This window comes from Leguminivora glycinivorella, chromosome 19 (genome assembly GCF_023078275.1).
Source record: "Leguminivora glycinivorella isolate SPB_JAAS2020 chromosome 19, LegGlyc_1.1, whole genome shotgun sequence".
Lineage (NCBI taxonomy): Eukaryota > Metazoa > Arthropoda > Insecta > Lepidoptera > Tortricidae > Leguminivora > Leguminivora glycinivorella.
Genome location: NC_062989.1, coordinates 12,978,248 through 12,996,564, shown reverse-complemented (window position 1 = coordinate 12,996,564; position 18,317 = coordinate 12,978,248). Strand labels below are relative to the sequence as shown.

Genomic DNA, 18,317 nt, shown 5'->3' with positions numbered 1-18,317 from the left:
TAACGACTCCACTCTGGACGGCCAGCCAAGGCAAGCCAGAGGTAGAGTCCTGTGCCACCCACCCGCCTTACGGGTAACAGAACTCCCCAGGAGCACTCGGGTAAGTGGGGTCGTTGTTCCCCAGCAGCTCGCCACAAGCTGCCCTGCGTTGACTGATTGCACTGGTACCTAAAACCAGTGGGCGATCGGGTCGTTACATCCCTACGCCGAGAGTTTTTTTTATTACTTTTATTTCTTTTGCCTACTTCGAGTATCTACTACTATTTTGTTTAGTACTAAGCCGACTGTACTTAGTCATTATTTTGAGCGCCTGTGGAAACTCAAATAACAATGTTTTTTACTACAGTTTTCCTTATCAACAGAGCACACGATACGGCATCAGCAGAACGTGCCGTGCAAGTAAATAGTTATTTGTCTTACAAGGGGGCAAATTTGTTGTTTAACCGCACGTGCCAATATTGAAACCCGAGCAAGCGAAAGATTCCAATATTGAACCGCGAGCGTAGCGAGTTCTCGTTAAGCTTTTGAAAATTTCAAAAGCTTAATGAGAACGAGAAAACGGAACGGAATACGAGTAGGTATAAGTTATGCAAAATAAGAATGAGTAATTCTCAAAAAGTTTGTACTTATATCTACATTTTTGGTAACAAAAAAGGAAAGTATCATACCTACAAACTTCTTGGGACCTTTTGCGAAATCTGGTAGATTTTGCTTGGCGTCATGTATTAGGGTTAGGGCGGATCAGGGCGGATGTAAGAAGCGCTTGGCATCCGTTGGCTCGTTGGGTGGACGACATCCGAAAAACTGCGGGGCACTTCTGGATGAGATTAGCCCAGGACCGGGATAAGTGGCGTACACGAAGGGAGGCCTAGGCTCAGCAGTGGGCGATTAATGGTTGGAGTGGTGATGATGATGATGATGACGATTAGCCTAACCCTAATCAAAGGTCTTAGTAGGTACACCTACTAAGACCTTTGTACTGATGAATATGATAACAATGGATTAAATGAATATTAGGTCCTAATCTACCAGCGTACCAATTTTTATCAATATCGCCAAATGTACAATGGGTATGGGCCGTATGGGTATAGGTGCATTGGGATAATTTTGAAGCACAGAAATGCTCGGGTAATTTCGAAAGGGGAATCTTGATATGACGGAAATAATGGTGATTTATGTGATTTTCGAAATTAGACGACTTTTGAAATTACCCCAATGTACCCTACAAACTTTTAAAGAATTGCTTCAGTACTTACAATCTATTATGCGAATGTACATTTTTAGGAAACGTAAAATGTACCCTAAGAACAAATTATTTTATAGAAAATATTTTTATTTTTTAAGTAGGTATTCACAGTACTATTATACAATAAACTTGAAATAAATGTGGAATCGAACCAGCGTCCTCCGTTTACAGGACGGATGCTGAGAGACTAACCCCCTTATTCATAAACGTTCACTAAAGTTATCAAGCCGATAAAGTTCGTTTGTCCCTTTCTATCTCACCAATACGTCGGAAAGGGACAAACGAACTTTATCACCTTGATAACTTTAGTGTACGTTTATGAATAAGGGGGTTAGGATGTGCTAAAAGTTAAAACTGATTTATCCATACTAATATTATAACTTTTTGTCTCTTTCTGACGCGAGCGAAGCCGCGGGCAATAGCTAGTGATAATATAAAACTAATATTGCATAGGTTTTGACTATATATGATACAAAACTACTTAATAAGCACTTGATAAGTATGATCCTTTAGTCTCTGCTTATCTTATCTTATCATTATGAACACAGAGCCATTAATTATTACTGAGGTATTATTAGAACGTTGAACTTGGCACTTGAACATCGTTAGGTTATTAAAATCCCAAACAAGACATTAGTGTAAGTCATGTAATATTGGATCCCACGACCTCCAGCGTAGAATCCGCACAATCGCTGATCTAAATAAAGATGGACCAGTTTTAATTTATAATGGAAAAGCTCCACTCCTTCACATATATGTCGCAAACGTATGTTGACTTCCTCCGTCAGACTTCGCATTATCAAACGACTCGCTGTCACTACGTACACAACCAAATCAATGGCATCTGCTATAACCTAACCACAAAATTAAAATTTTGAAAAAAAACCCTACTGCGATATAGTAGACCGATTTTCATGAAACATAGCTAAGAACACTCCCGCGCGACTAAATCAGCTTTTAGACAAAAAAAGCTAAATCTAAATCGGTTCATCCGTTCGGGAGCTACGACGCCACAGACAGACACACACACAGACAGACAGACAAACAGACAGACAGACAGACTCGTCAAACTTATAACACCCATTCGTTTTTGCGTCGGGGGTTAAAAAACGGTTAAGTAATTCATTACTTTCATTAGCACCTTTTCTGAGTTTGTTTTTCCTATAGCCTTTTTTGTGTCCCACTGCTGGGCAAAGGGCTCCCATTTCTTCCGCCTCTCATCACCATGCAAAATGTATCGAGGTTGTCCCGCCATCTCTTCTTTGGTCAGTTGTAGTCAATATAGCCGACCAATCTGGATGCATCTGGCAGGTCCTTTCAAATCCCACTTGAGTTTTGCGGACTTAACACCCACATCTACGATACCAGGCCCCGTAACCGAATGGCATTTCTGCGATGCGAAACGCCGCAGAAATGTAGTCTAGCTCTGTGTCGATAATACGCAAGAGCGACAGAGATAGATAGCTACGAAAGAATATTATCGTGAGCGTTTCGTGAGCGTTTGTGCATTCGGCTACGCACACAGTTTTGGAGCGCAGTTCTGTGTTTAAAATAGATTAGACTTTTACTATACATTCTGCGGACACCATTGCTTGCTGGTAAATATTTAAAAGTTAATATAGAGGTAATAAAAAAATATTTTTTACTGTGCACCCTTTCACATCCTGTAGCACTAACTACGGAAGAGCTAGAAAGTCTGAGTGATAAAGCGCTCCGTTTGCACGGTTGCCACATCGACTTGCCTATGCTCTATCTACAAATACAAGTTGATCTAAGCGCAAACATCAAAAACATTTCAAAACATAGTACGTAACAGTGCGTGCGATCTCGTGTGGATGAAACGTCAGTGTGACGGTCACAACCGAGCAGTCAACTTACACGAGTGTGTGTTATGAACCATGAGTGAATCGTCCGGCACAGTACCAGTGGACAATCATAACAAACATCATCTGGGACATTATATTAGAGAATGCTTGCTTAAAGATCCGGATGCTGTCTGTCAGGTGAGTGGAGTAAAGTAACATAATTAGACAAATAGATTATATAATATACGTATACCTACTAGAACAGCATGTTTGTAAAAATTAGCCAGGTCAAATTCTGAACTTATTTTAATACGGCGTAGGGCCTGCAACAGATTCTATCAAGAGGCCTTTAAAATACAAAGACTCTAAGGATATATGATACCTATATGTATATTATTATTATGTTAAGGTAGCTCGTTGGGTGGACGACATCCGGAAAATTGCGGGTCACAACTGGATGACACTTGCTCAGGACCGGGACAAGTGGCGTACTAGAAGAGAGGCCTATGCTCAGCAGTGGGCGATAAAGGGCTGATATGATGATGATGATGATGACGTTAAGGTCGTAAAAATCTATGCTTTGGATACCTAGGCTTAATATTTGTTAGTGATTTTCCTTAAACATGTGAAGGAATAAGGAAAAATTATAAATTAGGTAACAACTTACACAGGTAGAGAAGTCATATATCATTTCAAAGATGTCTGACTTTAAATGAATACTAAGTACTTGCTAAAAGCCTGTGCTCTACAGGAGCTAAAATGCTAAAATGGAAAGGAGCCCCCCCCCCTTTCGATTTGGGAATTTTAGTTAAATATACTAGTGTTATTAACTAGATTTATCGAAAAAAAATTGTCCATTCAGAACAACCCAGTTAAAAGATATTGCGAAAAAATCTTTAAAATCGAGGTTCCGCTCTCGACTGTTTCCTCCTTCAAAACTTAATCAATCGTAACGAAATTTGAGAATCTGAATAACAACAAAATAATCTTTATCGGACCGTTTAGTTTTTTGCCTAATTGTTACCAGTTTTGAATACCACACCTTTTTTTGCCCCATAATCAATAAGCCTGTTTTTGAAAATTTTTGATGGGCTCTAGCGTCTTTAAAGAATATCAAAAAAATCAAAACGGTCCGACATAGATAAAAATAATAATAATCTGTGTTGAAAAAATCATTGCTGTATCTCCAAAAACCAGGGAGGAAATAGAATTGACCCCTCCTGTATCGTCTTAAAATCGCTGCCAACTTGTCTTGGTATAACCACTATAACCAGCATTAAAAGAATCCAAAATTTTAAGCTAATAATACCGGTTCCGAACACTGATACACTATAATTCACTATATTTGTTTAAAATTAGACAGTCCGGTCAAACTGTAGCCTTTAAATTGTCATCAATGCAGTTACCTGAATTCATCAGTAGATGATTACCGACATCCTGTCTGACTTGCGCTTTTCAACTACTGTGAGTATAACGGGCGAATACTCGTATTGTCTGATTGTCCAGCGAGAGTACCTATATCTAAGCTAACTTTGCAACGACTTGAGCAAAGTGAGCGAGTGTCTTACAAGATCATCTATACTTAATATTTTACCTCTATAAAGGGGAAAGTGTGTGTGTCTGTTTGTTTGTCCGTCTTTCACGGCAAAACGGAGCGACGAATTGACTTGATTTTTTAAGTGGAGATAGTTGAAGGGATGGAGAGTGATATAGGCTACTTTTTGTCTCTTTCTAATCCCCCACTTTCCTGAAATGGGGGGTAGAAGTTTGTATAGAGCATTCCGCGATTTTCGAATTTAACGCGAGGGAAGCCGCGGGCAAAATCTAGTATTATTTTATAAATTATATAGTAACGATCGACACATTAATGATTACATAAACTGACGATACTGAGACTGACTGAAATAGCATGACACGTTCGTTCGTTTCCGTAAAAATACGAAGGCAACTCTTTTCGCACTACATCTGTACTGTTATTAACAACAATAGGTAAGTAAGTACAATAAGTAATCAAAGAGAATAGTATTTAATCACAGAGAGCAACAAAGTCTGAGTTTCCGCAAGACTGCAATATTTATAGATCGCTCCAAGTCTTCGCCTTAGCTAGTCTGTGGCTATGAGTAAACCCATTTACCCACAATTTTCAGATAGACGCAGCAACAGGCGAGGAAGAAACGCGTCGCTCCGTTCTCACTCGCGCCACGACCGTGGCCAGATGTCTGCGAACCCTGGGACTAAAGCCGGGAGATGTCCTGGCGTTAGGTGGGGACAACCATCTGGATCTCCACATACCGTTCTATGCGGCCCTCATGAACGGGTATCCCATCGGTGGCGTTGACCCGTTTTTCAAATTTGGTAAGATTTAAATAAATATATGGGATATGGGGCAAATTGTGGCGTAGGCGAGAGGCTGGCAACCTGTCACTGCAATGTCACAGTTTCGTTTTCTTTCAGCCCCTTATTTGCCAAGAGTGGCACTGAAAATTGAGAAGTTTCATGTGCTCTGCTTACCCCTTCATGGGATACAGGCGTGATAGTATGTATGTATGTATGTAAATAAATATATTATTGATATTGTAACACAGATTGACTTTCTGGAAGTTGCAAAGTTCTTAGGAGGTGTTTGGTCGAACAGAAGCGTTTGTGAATAACGACCCTGGGACTTAAACCATCAGTCGGCCCTCATGAAAAGGTATCTCATCGGTGGTGTTGACTCGTTTTTCAAATTTGGTAAGATTTTGGACTGATTCGGTACTAGCGGCGACTTCTTGAAAGTTGCACGCTCTTACCGCTAGGCCACCGGCGCGGCGCTGTTTTACGCCTAGGTACCTACTAACAATCCTAATATACCTACTTAGATATGGCATCGTAATTGTTTTGGGAATTCTTTAAAGCGAAGATTATTTTAGGGCGCCAGTTAAGTCCGTTAGCGAGTTCGCTATAATACCTAATTATTTTCAATTATATTAATATTTATCAATTTTTAAAGCTTAAGTAGTTATAGCATAGCTTAAGGAACCATATTGTGCTATACAACTATATTGTGCTATACATATGTAGGTGTATACACATTCCTTCCGATCAACCATCTAACGTGTTACCCAATCGTTGTAGTTTTCCTTGTAAATAGATAATTTTGTGTAGTTATGTAAATATTTATTTAGACCGATACTTCATATGGATTTACTGAATTCTTTATCAGTGTACTACTTTAATCCATGATAAGAACTTACGTAATCTTTTCGGTTGCCTATTAATAGGTAGGTATACCTATTTTGTCCCTACTACCTACTGTAGCACGACCAAGTTTCCCACGCGTAACGCAGGTAGAAGGTTCCGCCGGCCCTTCCGATTCCAACGGTACCGCACCATTTTTTCTACATTGCGATGGCCGGCCACTGCAGATGCGCGGGTCCAGCGTCCCGTTACACCCCCTCCACGCGGGGTGACGCCTCGCCGCAGGAAGGAAGGAAGCGTCGCTTTCACCCACGCCGTCGGGTGGTATAAAAGCCCGCCGGGACACATCCCAAATCAGTTGACTTCCCAGTCTGCTCCTAACTAGGACCTTACTCTAGGCCTAAGCTAGCTCCTTGCTAAGTACGGAGAAAGCCCGTTCCGATCACACATTGCGTAAACCCCTGCGTTTGGCGTAAGGTCGCAATTCCGATCACACACGGAGAGTCTTCTACTAGCAAGGCGTGAGCCCGGTTCGAAGTACGTCTCGTCACGTCACCTCTTTTCGGTACACCCGCTACCGTCGCGTCCATAGTCAAAGTGAAGTTCAGTGAAAGCAACAGTGTACAGTGCTAGATATACCACTCACGGCATTCGTGTTACTTAGTGTTACTAGACTACATTGTATAAGACTATTTGTGTAAACTTGCGTGTAACTCTTGTGTTGTCTAAATAAATCCAATTGGAATCGTTGTTGTTGTTCTGTTAAGCCAGGCCTGAACCCTCACCATCTTATAAGAGTGTCGACTTATTGGGACCCTCAACCCAATTAGTCTGCGCTCGGTAAAGGGAACAACATCACCCCCTTAACCGCTTTTACACTACTAGTACAAAAGTCGCGTGATAAAGCCTCACGTTACGCCTCACGCCCGCTAGCCGTCTTATAGTTTCTAAATATTTGTAAATTTATCATTTAGGTAAATGATTTAACATAACATTTCAGATGAAATCAAACAGCTGTTCAAGCAGCTGGAGCCAAAGATCGCGTTCTGCCAGCAGTCTTCATACGAGGACTACAGACGAGCCGTGGCAGAGCTGGGATTGGACACGAGAGTCGTCACCTTCGATGGGAGGGGGAACTCGATGGCCGAGTTGGTACAACAGTATGCCGGCGACCAGTCTGTAGATGATTTTGAGTAAGTGCTGATAGAAAAATAAAGAGTCAAGAAAAGAGCGTACACCCATCTTCAAGGCCGGCAACGCACCTCCAACACTTCTAGTGTTTCGATTGTCCATGGGCGGCAGTGATCGCCTACCGCTTACATGAGCTCTTTTTTCGTCAGTTTAGGCTATAACTCCTCCCTGTGCCATATCACGCGGTTTCGAGAATGACGCTGTGTCCGTAAACGTGTTAAATGTTTGACAACTGTTCCAACACAAACCGGGTAGTTACACTTCATTTTGGATCGCAATAACCTTTATATCAACCACATAAACAAATTAACACATATCACACAGTCATCTCATCAGCATCACATTGTAAATAATTTTTAAGAAAAAAAAACCGCCTTCCTTTGGGGTTCTGGTGATAAATACTTTCAAATGTTGGGTTATGTTATCAATTCGTCTGTATATTTTTTCATGTTTGTTATTCGATATCTCCGTCATTTCTGAACCAATTTTGAAATTTGGATGATTCTGAAGTACTTACAGATGAGAATGATTATCAGAACGGAACTCTAACCAGGGGCGGCTCACTCTTCATCAGCAGTTCTACTGCACCAAATGTCACTGTTCTGGACAAAAGTGCATGCTGTTCTTATAAAAATACCAAAGTCACTATACTCGTAAGTGTGCCGTTCAGATTTGAGGAGTTCCGTTCTGACCATCATCAGCAGTTCCACTGCACCAAATGTCACTGTTCCGTACGTAAATGCATGCTGTTCCTTTAAAAACACAAAAATCACCATATGTATGCCTTTCAGATTTGAGGAGTTCCCTCGATTTCTCCAGGATTCCATCATCAAAACTGGGTTCTGAGAAAAATGGGACCAATCTGTATGCATATACATTCAATAAAAAAAAATTATTTTCAAAATCGGTCTACTTAGTAACGACGGAGATATCGAGGAACAAACATTAAAAAAAATAAAAAAAATACAGACGAATTGAGAACCCCTTCCCTTGAGATTTGGAAGGCGGTTAAAAATATCTCGGATTTGAATAAAAAATCATGCAACAGCTCGTCACTTATTTGTTCTTGCGTCACAAAATACAATGTTCGTTATAAATAGCGGTTAGGTATTTACAATCTACCTATAAATCACCAAAGTATATTATAAATCACTAAGTATCATGACTTTGTATAAAACAAAGTCGCTTCCCGCTATCAGATTCCCTTACGTATGCTTATAATATACACTAGCTTTTGCCCGCGGCTTCGCTAGCGTTTGAAGAGACAAAAAGTAGCCTATGTCACTCTCCATCCCTTCAACTATCTCCACTTAAAAATCACGTCAATTCGTCGCTCCGTTTTGCCGTGAAAGACGGACAAACAAACAGAGACACACACACTTTCCCATTTATAATACCTATACTATATTAGCATGGGTCTCTAACAACTCTAACAAGTTATTGCCAACACATTATTTTGTGACCTTTATTACAAACTTCGTCTTATAACTTTCTTGTACCTATTTATGAATTACTTCACGGCCTTTTAAATAACCCTAAAAATAAGTAAGTATATGTTAACTCAAACCAACCAATGAATTTAATGGCACAGAGAGTGACGTTTGTTATTTTGAAGATTTCTTATCATAGGTACCTATTTGCCTTAGATTTAGTACCTACAAGCTCTATCCAAATTTACGCAGTTAAGCAAAAAAAAACTACGTAAAACCCCACAGACTTTACCTACCGGCTTAGCCAAAGTGAGAATCGTTGACGCTTGATGCTACTTTGCGATCAAAAATTCCAAACTTATCCTCTGTCGCGCCACTATAGATAAGCTAAGAGAGAGTACCTAGTACCTACATACAATACAGTATATGCTTTACGAAGCATACGGCTATGGGCAACTGTGGCTAGGTAATCCTGGTGCTGTAGCCGAATCACAGAATATATAATAGTACAAGTACAGAAGGCCCACTGCTTTGATGTTCACGAAATGCCGCCTTAATAAATGCCTACAAAATTCTAACAAAGAAACGAGCCGCACGTGCGCAGCGTCGGATGATAGGGTTGCCTATGGATTAAAACGAATTAATTCTCAGATAAAATGTTATACTATATATTCAAGTCTTGGGTACTTTCTAGGTATATATACAGTATTTATATATTTTTGTTTAAGCCTTCAGCATCACAAGCCTTATTGGATTTTTCCGTGGGACTTAATCAATAAGATCTGTGTAAGATTGTCCTATTTTATTCATGATGTCTATTCAACTAAGCATTATTAGCCATTCCACACGCGGACATTGCATATGAATCTTAAAAAAACTCGCGACGTAATTTAACAATAGAAAGTGCGAACGCGCGCCATCCCTGATTAGACCGCGAACTCGCGGCCGCCAGCATGTACTTGTAACGCGGCGATAGAATCACGGAGTGAGCCGCCCCTGGCCGAATGGCATTTCTGCGACGCGAAACGAAAACGAAACGCCGCGAAAGGTAGTTGCGCCAATACGCAAGAGCGATAGAGATAGATACGAGCGTTTCGTTTCGTGAGCGGTTGTGGGCGTTGTGGCATTCGCCTACGTACCCTGATGTGTTTCATTCAATACTGGCGCTACCATGTTTTGTCATAAGTCATAATCTTGCAAACTTTACCCTAACCAAATCAGGCTGGCAATTATGGTCGCGCGATAAATGATAAAACAGCTGGCCGTCCCTATCGCAATTACTAATAGTGCGATGGGACGGCCTGATATTTTATCGTCTATCGCGCGACCATGCTACCCGTACAGAGCTCGAATACCGGTTAAATTTTCAAACCGTTACGTTATCATGTACTTGCGGACAAACCTTTAAATTTCGTTTTCGCTCGAAAAACCGCTATTTTTAAACCGGTTTTTAGGAGAACTCTTTCATAAAGGTTTCGTTCGATTAACCGGTTTAGAACAAAATAAACCGGTTTATTCCGCATCATAATAGGTAATACTGTTCTAACCAAACAAAAAACTCGCTGCGTGAACGAAGGTATTTAGGTGCGTCTCGCCGCTCGTCGAATAAACCGGTTTATTTCGGTTAAAATAAAGTTCTCATAACGTTCGCGTTCTTTAAAAAGTTCGGAGTAAAATCGAAATAAACCGGTTTTAACCGGTAAAAAATAAACCGGTTCCGAGCCTTGAACCAAATACCAACTAATTATATTTTCCAGGGTAGCTGAATTCGACATGGATGCAATATACGCATTCTTAGTCGCCACGAGTGGGTCCACTGGGTACCCTAAAGTGGCGGCCATGAAACATGGACCTGTCGTCAAATTGGTTAAAATATTCACTTCGCTCTTCATTTCAAAGTAAGATTCTGTGATGTTTTTTTAACTGTTTTGTCTAGATGTTTTGTGTGATGTACGATTGTACGCGTGTGCGCAATGATCTCATCCCCATATCAAATACGTTAAATATTCGCATATTCTTAGTAGAAATTCTACACCAACTCTTGGGATTAGTTGTCAAAGCGGACCCCAGGCTCCCATGAGCCATGGCAAATGCCAGAATAACGCAAGGAGGATGATGATGATGGTATCATAGATTTAGGTAGCAACTGCATACCGTCATTCGGGTTGAATAAGTAGTGTGTTATTGCGTTTTCACATTATCCCATCCGATATCGGATATAGGAAGGATTTCAAAGGCAAAAATCAAAGATGGTGGCGTAAGTGTATAGGATATCGGTCCTACATCCGATACCGGATCGGATAATGTGAAAACGCACTTAACGGGGGGAGTTGGGTTATAAATGGGAGAGAGAAGTGACGAATGGGGGTGAGATGGGATTTTAATGCTACTGCTACTGAAATAATGTAGGTACCTATTTCAATTTTAAATGGAACTATAGTAATATTAACCTATAATAACCGAATTACATAGATTGCGACAGGCGACTGTGGGATATGGGTTAAATTGTGGCGTAGTCGAGAGGCTGGCAACCTGTCACTGCAATGTCACAGTTGCGTTTTCTTTCAATCCCGTATTTGCCAAGAGTGGCACTGAAACTTGAGTAGTTTCATGTGCTCTGCCTACCCCTTCATGGGATACAGGCGTGATTGTATGTATGTATGTATGTATGTAAATCGATTTTCAGAACATTGAAGCCTGCTCTAAATCTGTCAGCCGTGCAGTGGGTTTCAGCCTACTTCAATGCGATTTGCATGCCCTCATACAACCAGATCAAGGTCCAGACTTCAGCGCCCGCTACTGCAGAACATGTCATTGACATTATCAATAAATATAGGGTAAGTTATTACTAAAAACTAATTAGTTAGTCAGTCCAGTCACTCTAATGACTGTCACGGACCACATATGTGAGTGTGTTTAGTAAAACGTCCCACTTTGTCGGTTATCATTAAGGGGAGATTTACTTGTATCTTTATATGAATAAACTGACAAAAAAGCTTCATAGCAATAGACAAAGTGGGATGTTTTCCCGTGCACACTCACATATACATACCACAAATACTCAGAACCTACAAAAAGGACAGAGAAACTGGTGGAAGTCTTTGACATGAAAATAAAATTATTTACTATTCAAATCACTAAAAATGCGACGACTTATTTTAGACACGGCTGGGTCCGGTCCAAGCCGAGTCAACCACGAGTATTCCTCTGTGCCACCGGGACTTTGCCGAGCCGTTCCAGGTCCATGCTGCTAGTCGATTCAGCAGTCGGTTGGCTTAGATATGCTGCGTGGTGCCAGCGTCAGAAAATAATAGTACGTACCACGGGACAAGATGGGGATCTTGTCCCGTGGATATCGTATTATAAGGCGACTAAGGGAAAACCGATGGAGACAGATATGCACATTGAGCTAAGCTTGCTCTTATCCTTTGCTCACCTGATCTGTGCACGCCGCCAACACAAAAAAATTTAGATAGTTTTACTGCTGTTACTCGGCTAACAGAGTCCGCTGGTTTCACGTTCCGTATTTATTAGATCATGCAGTTTTTTTCGTGTTTCAGCCAATTATGATGATGAGCACGCCATCGATCCTGCACCGCATACTGCAGCATGAGAAACCGTGTGACCTGACCTGCTTTGACGTGATTTTTCTTTCTGGGGCTTCCATTCAGAAAAATCTCCTTATCGACCTGAAGGTATACTTCTTTTCTAGTTTTTGCTCAAGTATACTGTTAATTACTTGATAACCGTCAAGCGTATACGAACTGACGCACATACATATATATGTATAAACATAGCTAAAATGTACTTACCTCCTGATTTTCAGGCAGCACTTCGTCCGGATGCGCAAGTGGTAGAGACTTACGGGCAAACAGAGTGCCTGGGCCCAGCACTGCGGCCAGCACCAGCGGGTCCTCTTGGGAACTGCGGCGTCGAATCACCGCTCAATAAACTCAAGGTATGTCACCAGGTAGTTCATCCCGTGATGGCGATAAAGGACAGAGTGCCTGGACTCCATGCTACAACCAAGCACGTAGATATGGAAAGTTCAAAGGGCGAGGTTCAAGTCCAATGCCCCATTGCTGGCTACAAGTGCAAACGAGCGCGAAAACTTTTCCCTTTTTAATAACGACGCAATTAGAAGATTTGTATCATACAGAGAAAGGACAAATTGGGAGAGTCTGTCAGGTCAGCGTCGCATAGGGTCTGATGATTAAAATGTAACAAGCAAGGGAACTCTTTATTAAGCTAAAAACTATGAACATCCATATAACATCCATGATTCACAATTTAAACATTTATCTATATATCTATTTCCAGCTTGTCGATCCGGTGACGGGAGAAATAATAACGGAACCCAACGTTCCCGGAGAACTCTGGACCAAAGGACCTCGATTTACTGTAAGTAAAACCCATGAAACCCATCCCTTAAAGGGATAAGCTCGCCTTTGTACATAACCGTTATAATTATTCTCTGTACATGTAATTTGTTCTGTACAATAAAGTGTTTACTACTACTACTACTACTGATGCTTTTACAAATATTCTAAAAAAATGTCTCGTAGTTTTGTCCAATTTATTGTAATTTTTAACCGTCGCCTCATATCTCTCAAGAAGGACGGTTATCTGTCGGTTATCAAGTCGTCTTTTTTTTCTTTTTTTTTTATGTTTGGTCCTCGATATCTCCGTCGTTACTGGACCGATTTTGAAAATTTTTTTTTTGATTGAATGTATATGCATACAGATTGGTCCCATTTTTCTCAGAACCCAGTTCTGATGATGGGATCCTGGAGAAATCGAGGGAACTCCTCAAATCTGAAAGGCATACATATGGTGATTTTTGTATTTTTAAAGGAACAGCATGAATTTACGTACGGAACAGTGACATTTGGTGCAGTGGAAGTGCTGATGACGGTCAGAACGGAACTCCTCAAATCTGAACGGCACGCTTATAGTGACTTTGGTATTTTTATAAGAACAGCATGCACTTTCGTCCAGAACAGCGACATTTGGTGCAGTGGAAGTGCTGATGATGGTCAGAACCGAACTCCTCAAATCTGAACGGCACGTTTATAGTGACTTTGGTATTTTTATAAGAACAGCATGCACTTACGTCCAGAATAGTGACATTTGGTGCAGTGGAACTGTTGGTGATGGTCAGAACCGAAATACGTAATCCAACATTCGCAAGTAGCTTTCACCAGAACCCCAAAGGCGGCGGTTTTTTTTTCTTAAAAATTATGTGTTCTATAATTGTGCGAGATTTGGCAGCTCCGATACCTATACATATACATTATGATGTCGACTGTAATATTTGTGGTTTTGTTTCAGGAATATTACAGAAGCCCGGAAGAGACCGCTAAGGCGATAACACCGGACGGCTGGTACAAAACGGGTGACCTGCTGCGGAGAGACGAGAACGGGTACTTCTTCTTCGTGGAGAGGCTCAAGATGCTCATCAAGTTTCGCTCCTACCACGTAAGATTTAATAGTTATTTCACTCGAGTGTAACACAAAACTTTTCCCCTCGCTATAGCGAGGAAACTACAACGCAAAAAATGCTTTTATCTCTGCTTCCAGTAGTTCCACAGGTGGTAAATCATCTTTATTAGTAGATTCACCATTCACCAACTTTTATCAATTTTAAAGCAGTTAATTTGACTTTATTCAAGGTCAAATTACTTTACCCACTAGTGGATAAAATGCGTTTTTACCCGCTGGTATTAAAGGTCAAAACACGTGTTTCCGAGCTAGTGAGGGGAAAAATATTTAAATCTCTGCAGCTCGATCCACCAGACCTAATAATACTTGCATAAAATGGTGGTATGGCTCGGGTTGTATCATAATACAATCTAAACTTCGTTCACCCCATTCGTGCCAGCTTTTTTGAATCGACCATCGAAGGGTAAATAAAAACTGTCGATCGTCTCTGTCTCAATAGCTAGGATATTTAAATAATGATTTTAGCAGCTCTTCAATTTCAGCAATAAAATCGGCTCGTTGTTATCTTATCAACATATCGTCACTACTTTTAAAAAAACTTGTATCTTCGTCTGTCAATGAAAAGAAAATTGTAATAAGTATGTAGGTATGGAATGCATATAGACTTAATGCGTTTTAACTTTGAGGAACAGCATGAGATACGAGATTTTTTTAAAGTAGTGACGATATAATATGTATTTTGGCTTGCTTTCCCATCTGAATGATTACAAAAAGTGTTGCATGGAAATATTATGTATATTTATAGCGTAAAACCATACAGCAGCAACGACTGTTTTAACACAGGTGGTCCCTATGGAATTAGAAGAGGTGATACAGAAACTTGACGGTGTGCTGGAGGTGTGTGTGACGAGCATCGCAAACCCGGTGGACGGGGAGTGGCCAGTGGCGCTGGTCGTGAGGAAGCCAGGGGTTTCAGTCACTGCTCAAGAGATCCAGGACGTGGTAGCTAGTGAGTATAACAATTGATTTAGATTCTTTCTCCTTTCGTCACCAGAAGAAGAGATAATATAGAAACATGATGGAGCATCATGGAGGAGTATCGAAACTCGGTGGATGGTCGGTGGCATTGGTCGTGTTGAGAAATCAGGTGCTACAGTCATTGCTCAGGCGATTCAGGACCTGGTAGATAGTGAGTATACCAGCTGATTCAGGTTCTTTCTCATTTCGTCATCAGAAGAAGAGATAATATAGAAATATGATGGAGAGCATCGAAACCCGGTGGATGGTCGGTGGTATCGGTCGTGTAGAAACCAGGTGCTACAGTCACTGCTCACGAGATTCAGGATCTGGTAGCTAGTGAGTATACCGACTGATTCAGGTTCTTTCTCCTTTCGTCACCAGAAGAAATGGTGATGTAGAAATATTGTGGCGTGCTGGAGGTGAGGTAAGCAGTTAGAACATCCCTTGGACGACGAGTCAGGTGGTCGTGACACTCGTGAGCAATATGATCTTAGCCGATATTGACGCAGCGAAATAGGTACTCAGTGATTTTCGTTGAGTCACATTAGACCAAACTTCATAAGTATGTAGCTCTAGTATTCACTGTTACCGAAAATAAGGCTTCTTCAAATTTGGCTGTTATTGACGCATATCTACTTAAGCGCGGGCTTTATTTTCTTTCAGACTATTTGTGAATTTTTTTCCAGACCATGAGAATGGATTGAGAAACATTGGAGATGCCAAAATAGTGATGAATGTGAAAATGTATGATTGTATGTGCTGTTGAACTTTTCTAGACTGTTGATTACTGTAAATATTTTGTGAAATGATGTATTTATTTTCTCTATGACAGGTAAACTGTCGGAACACAAGCAGCTGCATGGAGGAGTGATATTCGTGGACGTGCTGCCGATGACGTCCAACGGGAAGGTCGCCAGGGCCAAAGCAAAGCAGCTGGCTAGAGAGGCCCAACAGACATCCACTTAGAAGGCGGTCTTGGTTTTGGATACGAATTCACACAGCCGTAGGCAAGGTTGCCTAGCTTACAGATTACTACGGAGGAGTAAAAACCAAACGACGTACCGAAAACTCGCAGTGCCGCAAAGATAGGTAGAAAATACAGTGATGGGTTCAAATTTGCCTTTATTGTAAAAAATGTTTTTTAATGTACGATTTAATTTATTCAAATAAATGATTTATTTCTTAATGCGCACTACACGATTATATACGCAGTTTTACTTATAATTTGTTGTTTTCTTCATTAAAACAAATTAACTACCTACCTATTTGCTTACGATGTCTTTATTTCTAGAAGGTTGGAATTATGGATTAAATATATTGATAATTTAAGTAACCTTGTATAATATTCTATATAGATGCTTACTTAAATTAGTTACTGTAAGAACTCTTTATAAGTGGTACATTACGCCATTTTTTGGACTGAGCTGTGCATACTTCTTTCTGATCAAAGCCTACTCCGTGCGTGATTCTCGTGATCATGTCCCATGCTCGTTTAGGCTGATCTCTGGGCACATAATGCGTGGCATTCAACACGTAGATCTCAGTAAGCATGTGCGCGCGCCGCACGCACCCCGCCAGCTCACTCTCCACCCGCCAACAATACTGAACAGCACTCCTGTACTCATCAGCACCCGTGAAATTAAAATGATTCCTCAAAAAGTCAACAATCCCAATATATGGCACTTTATCATCTTTGTTACCACCGTAAAGCGTTACCGGATAATGCTCTAGTATCTCCGCAAGCCAGGGTGCTATAGATTGACAAAAATCTACTCCCATATACTTCCTGTTCACTGTCCAGTTCATTTCACAATATGATAAGTTTCCGACGTGGATTGCTTTCCGGACAGCGCTCCTGGTCACCACTGATGCAAATTCATTATCCACATAACGACGCTGAGCTTGGATTGCCTCATTATCAGTAAACAGCCATGCAGGTGTGAAACATCTCTTAGAGGGTGCAAAATGTCTCTGACTATCAGGATTTATCCAAGGTCCACCAATAACGAGTCCTTTAAGGTTTATATTAGTTTTCCCATTAGAGTTCCTCTTAAGGATAGTATAAGCGAGAGCCGGCACGTATTTTCCAGCGTAAGACTCTCCAGTGATGAAAAAGTCGTTTTGCTGAAGATCTGGAAAAAGTTGAAAGAACTGTGTTAGGGTGGAGTAGAGTTGCGCGCCAATCTGCGTTTCATCCGTACAGTATCCTTTCTGGTTTTTGGTGAAGCTAAATCCAACGCCGACTGGATTGTCAATATATATCACGTGGTGATTCAGTGCCCAATGGTATTCTCTGGACTGGAATTCCCCATTTTTAACTGTGATTGGGCCATTTTCAAGAAATAAACCTTTTAAGGAAGACTTGCCTGGCCCACCCTGCAGCCACAGAAGCACCGGAGCCTTATGTTTATCCAATGACTTGCTGGAGAAATACCAAAAGAACTGGTTAGAGTTGTATGTCTTATTGACTGTGAAGAAACCCGCATAGCTCTCGACTTCCAAGTTGTTCAGGGTCACTCGCGCTAACTTTTTGGCTGTAGCGATGTCGCCTCTTTCGACGTACGGTGTTAGAAACAAGGGCTCTCCGGGGTCATCAGCTGTGTGGTTAGTTACACGTATCCCCACGGTGTATTGCAGGAGAATATGCAACACTATTGCTTGCCACGACCAAAAGATTGTGAAACTCATTGTGAAACTACAGAGATTGTGAGCGATTTAATGTTGAAAGACCAGAGTTAAATATGAACGTACAGATGTAGTGCGAAAAGAGTTGCCTTCGTATTGTTACGGAAAAGTACGAACGTGTCATGCTATTTCAGTCAGTCTCAGTACAAGATGTACTGACATTGACTGAACTAGCATGACAAATACGAACGTTTCCGAAGGACTTTTCGCACTACATTCTGTACATATTTTATTCTTTATTACCTTTTGTGCAGTCATTTACATATGAAAGAGTGACGACTGTTTTTAAACTTGTCACTCTGTAGGTACTTATTTTCATTT

At 40.9% G+C, this 18,317-nt stretch overlaps 2 protein-coding genes across 2 annotated transcripts; one reads left to right on the top strand and one right to left on the bottom strand.

Annotated features, from left to right (window-relative positions):
* The first annotated feature begins 3,064 nt into the window (after positions 1-3,064).
* On the top strand, positions 3,065-16,535 carry LOC125236320 (4-coumarate--CoA ligase-like 6). Its single transcript, XM_048143074.1, has 11 exons — positions 3,065-3,249; positions 5,199-5,406; positions 7,229-7,421; positions 10,607-10,747; positions 11,536-11,686; positions 12,410-12,544; positions 12,676-12,807; positions 13,170-13,250; positions 14,181-14,327; positions 15,135-15,300; positions 16,144-16,535. Exons 1-11 carry the CDS (start codon positions 3,145-3,147, stop codon positions 16,275-16,277), a joined length of 1,593 nt encoding a protein of 530 aa, XP_047999031.1. The 5' UTR covers positions 3,065-3,144; the 3' UTR covers positions 16,278-16,535.
* A 138-nt stretch (positions 16,536-16,673) lies between these two features.
* Positions 16,674-18,023, bottom strand: LOC125236322 (venom serine carboxypeptidase-like). The gene has a single exon (XM_048143076.1). It carries the CDS (start codon positions 17,997-17,999, stop codon positions 16,680-16,682), a length of 1,320 nt encoding a protein of 439 aa, XP_047999033.1. The 5' UTR covers positions 18,000-18,023; the 3' UTR covers positions 16,674-16,679.
* Positions 18,024-18,317: the final 294 nt, after the last annotated feature.